Genomic DNA, 10,496 nt, shown 5'->3' on the forward strand with positions numbered 1-10,496 from the left:
GATCACTTGAAACTGCAAGATGAATTATATTGTCGAAAAACGATGTTATTTTTTTCGTAGATGTACTGCTTGAACAGTGGAGTCCACCAGAAGTGAAGAGTATCAGAATTTCCTCGGTTTTTATAGTGGTTCAAATTTTGTAAGGATTCATATTCAATCGATCACCTTTTGTAATAGGATTGCATTTTGGCGGGGGTGTTCAAATAGGATTATGTGACGTGTCGCTCAAAGAACATAAACATACGTTATTGATTTGCTTTTAAAGCCATACATCTGCGAACGTATCATTTTTGTATGTGTGTAACACTTTTCCGCCGACCGAATAGAATGACAAATAATCAAACATGGCTGAATTCCTATCTGTCTGTTTGGCATGGAATGCCTGTAATATTTTTGTTTTGTAGACGAATTAATGGAATTTTCTATAAACGAAAATGCAAATAATGTTGAACATTGTGTAGTTGATAAGGTAACCGATGTATTATTCCGTACATTTAATGAAATGTCAGATAAATCTGTCGATTAGTTTCGAGATGAATTCATCTGTCACTTGGAATGATTTTTAACAGATTTTTTTATAAATTTACAGCTCACTGCTCAAAATGCCTACGTTTTTGACTCCTAATCGACATGGGTATAGTGTTAGGTTTTCACCTTTTAATCCGGATAGGCTGGTGGTAGCTACCAGTCAATATTTTGGATTAGCTGGAGGTGGTACCCTATTTTTGTTGGAATTGTCCCCTGACGGATCCGGCATATCAGAAATTCACACATTCCAATGGAGTGATGGATTATTTGACGTGGTATGTAATTGTCAATATATTAACATTCATAGGTATACACATGAATAAATTGATCTGTGACATCAGAGGGTATGGCAACGTTGAATATACGATTAGGATTAACTTTATTGATTCACAGTGGATATTGTGACGGTTGCGATGTACTTACTCCTAGCCCGGTTGTGGACGTATACATATTTTCAAGGGCCGTTTAACTTCCATCTGTTTCTACTTACCAAGACATTTTTTATTTGTTGATTGATAATATAAACGTTTCATGTAAGTGTGACACCAAATAATTAATAGTAATAATAAAAGTACTATCTATAAGGTAGTCATCGGCGTTCAGTATCTGTGGAAATCTTAAATATTTTCTTTTCGATTATATCTGGATATTGTATCTATTTGTAGGTTTGGTCCGAGACTGATAGCAACACTGTAGTGTCCGCTTCTGGTGATGGCGGACTTCAAGTGTGGGACGTATCTCGTCCTGCGGTAGCCCCCTTATCTTTACGAGAACACAAAAAAGAAGTTTATTCTGTGGATTGGGCACGCACTAGACAAGAACAACACATACTTAGTGCCTCTTGGGATTGTAGCGTTAAATTGGTAAGATTTGTTACAAATTTTCATTTAATTATAACTGTGGAGAGAGACTCGATAAGAATAGAACTAAAATAATCGAAATGATGGCCACTGAAAGGTCAGATACTGATATGGAATTAGTTGTCAAGAAGGTAGTATTAAAAATAAACCAAAGCTCTTGTACCATACCTAACCTAATTGTTTCTGTTAATTAAGTATGAACTATGATTTAAAGAAGAAGAAAAGACTATTTGGCCGTGCTCCAAATTTGTATATCGGCAAAAATAGTTTCAAGGCTATACTTCAGTTCAGGTATGGTCTAAAAAGATCGTGGCTAGGCGATGTGCGGATTGTGCGAATGACGCGTGCATAACGAAATATAATTTGACATAAAAATCCAACATGCGTCCATTTAATGTTATGTTTATTGTTATATTACTAATAATAATAGTATATTCATTCTGTTGTTTTCTTTTTTGAGTACATACCTATGTAAAGTTTTTTAGTCATCTTTACACGATTTAAGAATATTTTCACCTGACGCCATGACAAAACAAATCGACGTGCGGACACCTCGACTGTCTGTCTCCGATTGGCGACTAGTGAGAAATTTCGTCGCACCTACTGTTGAAAATTATTTCCCGTTTCACTGAAGTACGCTCTTAACACCAGAACATGACATATTGAACAGTGTGAAACCAATTTTAGTTATCCAGTCACTAATATTACTGGATGTATTGCCATATTCCAATGAACATTATATTCTTTAAAAAAATCATGAAAGTCTAATTTGTGTGTTTTTCACCCTTCTTTCCACCAGATGTAGGTAGATAAATTATGTGATTAGATTTATTTGTAATATAACATTTTATTTGATTTATGTGCTTATATACAAATATGTAAAATCATATTGGTTCATTGGACTGATTATAAAATGAAAAATGCAATTTCCTGTCTTATCTGATTTTATCAACTGATTTCACAGTACTAAGATTTATTTATAGAAAGTGAAATGTAGCTTGTTTTTCATTGATTTTGTATTTGCCTTTAAAATGTTGTTTCACAGTGAGGCGTTTTCCCTGTGAGTTTGGGGCAATTGCAACAGTTGGATTAAATTAATTTTTTTTTTAAATTCATAAACGCTCAAATAATCTTTTGAAACTTTTATCACATACAAAACAATAAAATGATTTTTTTTGTGTAAAGTGCGTGTATTTTGTTGTTTATTTTAATTATCTGACCCTTTTGCCCTATGCTCCTTTTTTGAAACAATTAATATAGGGACAAAATATAATACATTCTGTCTGTTTCATTTATTATAATGTTTTCTATTACCATAAAGATGTGAAATGATATTGTGTAGGTAATTTTTACAGGCATATTTAAGTGAGACATTTCATCACTCATGAAGTTGACTGAAGCTTAAGTGGCTTTGGTGTCGGTGTAATGTTGCCACTTTAGCCAAAGGCCGTATGTAATCTTACTAATGATATTGATATGTGAAAGACACAGTTAGAAGTAAGCATCTTCTTACACATTTTACCTACACTTATTAATATTCCTTAAATAGCGTGCCAGCTTATACCTATAATATTTACAAACATATGTTTATATTCTGTAATATTTTAACTTATTCCAGTGGGACCCGAATAGACAAAACTCTTTGAATACTTACTTAGGACATTCTCAATTGGTTTACAACGCTATGTTCTCGCCGCACATTCCGAATACATTTGCATCAGTTTCCGGTGATGGATATCTTAAGATTTGGAATAGCATCAACACCGTTAGACCCACAACCAGTGTCAAGGCTCACGAAGCTGAGGTAAAGTAAATATAATAATATCACGATACCCAAACTAATTTATTTTTTCCATTCTTCGACTATTTATAAAAATACATAATTGACTGCCGATGAATAATATTCCATTACCGCAATATGTACTCATAGAAGTTCATATTTATGTATTTGTTTTTCGTAAATAATTCATACGTAAACAACTCGTGCCAGCCTCTTAATTTGTGGGTAGTCAGTTTGAAATCTGCGGCTGGATAAAATTCACAGTTGTGTGATTATCCAACAAATATTTATATTAAAACAGTCTGTTTCCCACTAAACTGTAAACCCACTTTATGGAGACTTATGCTACGTCTTGTAGCAAAAATGTGAAGTCTTGGTCATCTGTAGAAATCTACTCGATTCCTTTCTGACTTGTGAATTCCCCTTACGTTGGCTTAGCCCCAAGAATGCAGTATTTGCAAGTCTGAACGAGTATAAAAGTGGGCTTGATTTGAGTTACATCCTCTTTTAAAGCATAACATTGTATATCTAATTCGTAGCAACATTTCATGAAGACACAAAAAAAAATTGGTGTGTACTTATGTACGCGCGTTAGAAGTTATACTTCTTTGGCGTAAAAAAACTTGTGATAAACTAGATTCTTTGACTAGCTCTAAATTATCTTGTTAAATTACACACTCAAGAAAAAGGACCGCTTATTGGAAGGCCGTTGGTTTATTTCTATACACTTTAACTTATATAACTAAATTATATAACGGTTGCTCGTTGTTTTTATTTTTAAAGTACAAACTGTCTCTCTGACGTTTAATCGTTTGTTTACGTAAGGAATTGCAAATGGCCGACAATAATAAATTCGCTGCCTAGGCAACGGAACAATTCTAAACTATAATATTATACTGTATATACTGTATAATCGTCACGATTGCAGTACCATACTATGGCATAAAGATAGTGTGTTCGGCTTATACCCAAACGATCGGTGGTTCGAATCCAATCGAGTGCGTTTTTTTTCGTGTGAAAAAATAAATTATGTGTTTCATGTCACACGCCAAAAATTCACTCTGATCTGATTTCCCAAACGCGCCAAAAGAAGTATAACTTCAAAAGACATACATAATGCTTTCCTTGCGACAAATATAGTATTAGACTATCTATAACGCTATATGACGTATCATGTCCATGACTGTGTAAGAAAAGTTACTTTAAAAGATAAACAGGGCAGGAAATCACTCTCTAAAGTAAAAATAAATATTTAGTGTCACCCATATTTTCTTCTTCTTTTGTATAAGTAACACAAAATTGTGTTTGGAATCAGAGCATGAACCTGATTAATTGAGCAAGGGGCTGAGAGAGAGACAGACCAATACGACAGAATCGATATAAACATCGTCGGCTATAGCACTTATCTATCTATTAAAAAAAAAAAAATATTTAAGTGTCTATGTTAAGTTATACCTATATTTTAATGTAATACTGATTTACTTACAACAATGTGTAGTGTAAAATCAATATTGCTTAGCACTGCAGTATTTCTGTTTACATAACTATTCAAGTGGAAGCCTACGGCAGTGTTTAGCATTAACTGTCATTAAGGCATTCGTCACGCGATGTATGATATACTTTATATTATGTTCAAATGATATGATACTCCTCGTCACAGATGGTTACTTGTGACGTAGTAACCTTTTACATTTAAAAAACCAGGTAATTCTGATTGTTGTCTACACGTCACGGTATACAGAAGCCATATAAAGTTCAGTGGATATACTTGTCTCTAAACCAAAAATGCTACTTACTTGACCATATCCATGACTCATGAAAACTTTAAAATATAAAGAAATTAATTATGATGTAGAATGTACAAGACAATATTTTTTTCATCACAGATATACATATTAATATTTCATTGGACTTATTTTTGTAATTTTAATGTGTAAAAAAAGTTGAATCACCATTGAGCGGTGGTTCATATGAGGGCCCTACTCGCAAATATGATAAAATGTTTTTTTTACCTAAAAACCCCATTTCGTAATTATTGATTTCTTAAAATTGTACTTAGATATGTATGTACATCTAATATTATAATATTAACTGATTCGTTTTCCTTCTCCAATTTCACAACTAATGTATCACAGACTTAATTGTTTTAAATAATCATTTATAAACAAAAATGATTTCAAATTAAAGCTTCAGCATCATTGATTACCTTTTTATGTTTTATTGCATGTTTGTCTATTGAACCATAATCAAGATTATCTAGTATAAACCCTGTTTAGCCTTTTATATGCCTCACAATTTTACTATGGCAGTATCTGCCAAGTCCCAGCTTTTTAACGACACACGTTGAATGTAGAGCGAAGCTCTTACTAAAATTGCTGTAATACCAATAATTTGTGGCTTAGTATTTCATTATTATTCAAACAGATGTCACTGTGTGTTTAATTTTTTAGATTATGCAAATCAATCGAAAGTGGCCAGTAATTTGAGTTAAAGTCAGACGAGATAACTCGCGAAATTTATATGTGCGACCTTTCGATCATGACCTCATAAAGCGAGAAAACTCGCTGAAGGCATAGAACTGGTTAAAGACTGTATCCAATTCTTGATAATCCTTGACAATTCTTGATAAAATATTTCTTATTTCAAACATTAATTAATATGTTTTGATGGAAGATGATAATTCGAAATCCATTGATAAATGATCGTTTCTTGCTTAATATTTTTTGAATTTGGTGATCTCTTTGTCACTGTGGGGCCCTACTCTTGTTTGCACACGGAGATTTGGTAAAGCTGTTACCATTTCAGCCCAACGTAGATATCCACAGACTTTTTATCTGAATTGGTTGTTAGGTATTCGCTCAATCTGTTGGGTCTTTGCTCTATGCCTTGGATCCAAACATACACATTGATTGTAAAACAATAGAACCTGTGAATTTGTTCCAACAATGTGATTCAACATCCGATCCGCTGATCAATAGGCGAATATTCCAACCCCTTCTGCAATTGAGGCAGTTTAATGTGTGAATGCCTAACTACAATAATATAAATGACTATTTTCAGTAACATGATTTAAGCCGGGAGGTTTTGTATGGCGGCAAATGAGAGGCCGAGAATTTATTTGCAAAAATAAACTTTTTTTTTTTTTAATATATTGAAAGTTTATTATAAACACTTACCAATCGTAATATGCTAAATGTCTCATTATTGGACCAGTATTCTTCCGAATTTAAAATTATCCAAAACAAACGCCTGAGACTGGCGAGTGAGAGTCTTCAAAGACAGGCGAATAAGTTCGTATTTTTTGTATGGCCGACACTATACCTGGCCATATCCGCGAAAATGTTCACTTTGGCACAGAACCGGATAACTTATAATCTGTATTTCAATTAACTGTATTATACATTTACCTATTAACGGTTACATTTTCAGGTGTTGTCATGCGATTGGTGTAAATACGATCAAAATATTTTGGCCACTGCTGGTTCAGATGGACTTATACGAGGCTGGGACATACGGAATCTGACAGCTCCGATTTTTGAATTAAAAGGTATATTATGTATTATTCCCACATAATATATGTAAATTAAACAAGATTTTTTTCATGATATTACTATACATTTGAAATTAAGCCCGTCATACATTTCACTGTTGGTAAAACAATTCAATGACTCAACATTGTTGGTTGTAAAAAGAGGTTACTCGCATCTAAATTGAAAGCGATGAGGCACGCTTGTTGCTGGCTATGGTTGGCCATTACCGCATGTAAATGGCTGTCAAGTACATGTGATAATATTGTACAAGGAGTTGAGAAATAAGTTTTTATTAATATTTATGTATGTCTCTTAATTGATAATTGCTTTTATTTCTATCCTACTTCCAATTTGGTAAAATCCCTTTTGACGGCTTAAAAGGAGAGAAGTGGACTAGTTTTATGTAGAGTTCGTAAATAATCAACCGTACTTACCTACATATTGTTAGTTCTTAAAATAATATTAATTTCTTGTAATTCTATTAAAATGTCTTTGTATTTATATTAAGGTTGTGAATATGCAGTTAGAAGAGTTCAGTTTTCACCACACACCCTCTCCGTTATGGCATCAGTTTCTTATGATTTCACTACCAGGTAAATTTGTTTCTCGACTATTGACTGCAATTTACTTTTTATCAAATCGCATCAATACAAGGCCCAATTCATTAAATGTGCCAAAACTAATGTGCCAAAACTTCCTTTTTTAAAAGTGGAAGTTTTCACAATGGTAATATTTCGTTCATTAAATTTTATTGTGCCATCTATGTTGCTATGCGTGAAGTTTTGGTGTACTTTATATGACAATAATTATAGCAACTATCGACAGATGGCATTGTCGTACATCTCAAGAAAATTAATTCTAGGTTGTAATATATAAAATAATTATATTTTTAATATAGATAGCGTATAAATTACCAATACCTACATAAAAAGAAAAATAGTATGATTTTATTCTATTTCCGTAATCTTGATAATAAATAATTATGTGATTCTATATGACATTCAATTGAAAATAAGGTTTGCGAATATTAATTATTTTCTTATATTTCACAGATTATGGGATTTCAAACAGAGTTCAGACCCGATCGAAACAATAAAGCACCATTCCGAATTCACATATGGACTCGATTGGAATACATTACGTAAAAATCAAATTGCTGACTGCGGTTGGGACTCATTAGTTCACATATTTTCTCCAAGATGTCTCCAAGCTATTAACCAATAGACATCGTTTACATTTCTATAAAGATAACCATTGTTAAATAGCATTAATATTATAGACAGATGTATCAATGAACTACATATAATAATTATTAATCGATATATTTATTCACCGCATAAAAGCGTAATAAGCTGAGAATGATATTCCATTAGTGTTAATATATTTTTTTCTTTCAATGAATTGATGTGATGTCAATATTCACTGAATACATACGACAAGTAAATTATCTTTGTATGTACATAATACAATTTTGAATTTGTTTAACGCTTCAGCATTTTTGTATAACCGCATCCTTTGAAACCCAGAATCATACAAATTATTGTAATACACGTTAGGTGTTTAGGTACAATGCTACATTTTTTTTAGTATTTCGTATCATAGCTTTTACTGACAAATCCAAAATGCCTTGTTAATTATTTTACTATTAAACAGAAGAGTGTTGAAATTAGTGGCATCTATGAATAAAAAGCTAAATAATTTCGGATGTAGAAAGGTGGCAGAGAAACGAATCTATACCGTGGATATTTGAATGTAGGCAGCACAAGACAGTGAAATTGGAGACGCTTATAAACAAGTAATGGACAGAGTTAGGTTGATAGGGAAAGAATAAAAATATAACACATCTTTTGTGTCGTAACAATTGAGAATATATTTTATTTTTTTAACCATGTATTTTAACATCTCAGAATACTTATCCGTTTTCGTGTATTTTTATTAATAATGGTCTAACAATCTCTGCCTGTGAAAGGAAAGGGGAGATAAGTCTGAGAAAATGAAACATCTCTTGATATAATATATGCCAATTTAATCATAATGCATATATGCGTAAAGGTGAAAAGGGATTAGTGAATCAGCATCGCTATATTAGTAAATTTTACACATAAATACGGAAAGTTATCCGAAATTCAAGCTTATTTGGTGTCCTGAAAAATAGTGATTTTCGACTTATCTATAGTCTGTATTCTACAAACTGGTGTACACGTCACACGGAAAGCATTGTGCCATTGCGTTCAACTGCTACATGTTTTCAATGGGAGGGAACAAGATGGTTGCTGAACCGGGGGAGGGAAACCTGCACGCCATCTTATAGAAGACAGACTCTATCTTATCCTTTTCTGACAATGAATTTGACATGAATTCTACTGTATTTGTTTCTAAGTTTAAAGGTATTTGTACTTTTTGATAATGATGTCTAGTAAATTTGAGTCGCCTAGAGTCATAACTCACATTTTACAATTTTTTTGAGTTAAATATAGGTACCAAGTGATTGATTCTAAAGACATTAATCTATAATAAAGAAAAATAGTTGGATATCAAAAGTCACTTTAAACCATGTGAAATTTAAAAAAAATAATGTAAATCGATTCATTCATTATTATTCAAGGGGGTTCAATACTTTTCTTCTGATTACAAAAAAACAGTGCTCTGGTGGTTTTTTGCAATTATCTCAAAACTTGATATTTGGAATATGTGAGTTATGACTAGGTGACTCATTCATGAACTTAAAAATACATTTTGTATTCCATTGGAATCTTACAATTATAAATAAATGCTAACCCAATTAAAAACTATTTACAGAATATAAACTTTTTAAACTATTTATTTTGTTACATTGAGTAATATTGGTCTTTTTATTTACAATATGGTTGTTGCTGAACAAATTTTTCATGCCAGTAAAAGTTTTATTTTGGAATGTTGTTATGGAACGTTTATAGAAATGTAAAGCAAAGCGCAAAATGATTGACACGTCATAAAGATCATTGATTATCGGCACATTCATGTTAGAGATATAAAGTACTTGGTGCGTTAGTTAATCCGGTGGTTCCTATGAATAATATATTGTAGAATAATATGTGGTATAATAATGTATAAGATATTTTAAAACATCGGTATTATAATCTTCCTGAATGGCTAAGTTTATTTTATAATAATAATTATTAAATTGTATTTAATTCACATTAAGTATGCCCATTGTTATAAATAAATACCTGCCATTATTAAATTTCATTATTGTAAATGTGTATCGTGGAGGATAGATTTTTTTATTTAGAATTATAAAAAAAATGTAATTTAATAATATATTGTTTGAATGGCAGCTTATGAATTTGTGGAGGGATATTCACTCACGCTCACTATGTCAGAAATGAAAAGAAATCATCTAGTCTTTTGTATTTTAAGATTCAGATTTGATAAATACATTTTTTTTTATTTTACGAGCAAATAACTGAGTTTTATAAATATTTATTTTAAGAGTTATTTCATTTTAAATCTTGCAATATAGGGAATTAAAGGTTTTGTAACTGTGACTATTTAATTTTTCACGTACTTATTTGAAGGGAACAACTTCTGTTTTGTATCAGGAAAGAATTTTTGTAAAGAGAATATTCAATTGGAATGAAAGTTATTAAATTAACTGTGTCATTAAGGAACTTTCCTACGAAAATATAATGCAATTTGTATAGATTAAATGTTTAGGTTTGTGTATATGGTAACAAATAAATAAAGAATATTTCTGACTGCTACATATTCGTATTTTATTCATTTACGTTACAAAGAAGCTTTTGGACCTCTATAACT

General features: G+C 31.7%; 1 protein-coding gene across 1 annotated transcript; it reads left to right on the plus strand.

The window, feature by feature from the left end:
- Positions 1 to 336: 336 nt before the first annotated feature.
- Pex7 (peroxisomal biogenesis factor 7) lies at positions 337 to 9,495 on the plus strand. Its single transcript, XM_085952694.1, has 7 exons — positions 337 to 469; positions 590 to 803; positions 1,194 to 1,391; positions 3,007 to 3,192; positions 6,598 to 6,715; positions 7,207 to 7,291; positions 7,751 to 9,495. The coding sequence occupies exons 2-7, from the start codon at positions 603 to 605 to the stop codon at positions 7,920 to 7,922; spliced, it is 960 nt and encodes a 319-aa protein (XP_085808820.1). The 5' UTR covers positions 337 to 469; positions 590 to 602; the 3' UTR covers positions 7,923 to 9,495.
- Positions 9,496 to 10,496: the final 1,001 nt, after the last annotated feature.

This window comes from Rhyacophila brunnea, unplaced genomic scaffold, assembly GCF_057557595.1.
Source record: "Rhyacophila brunnea isolate RB1 unplaced genomic scaffold, BYU_Rbru_1.0 scaffold_3, whole genome shotgun sequence".
Classification (NCBI taxonomy): Eukaryota; Metazoa; Arthropoda; class Insecta; order Trichoptera; family Rhyacophilidae; genus Rhyacophila; species Rhyacophila brunnea.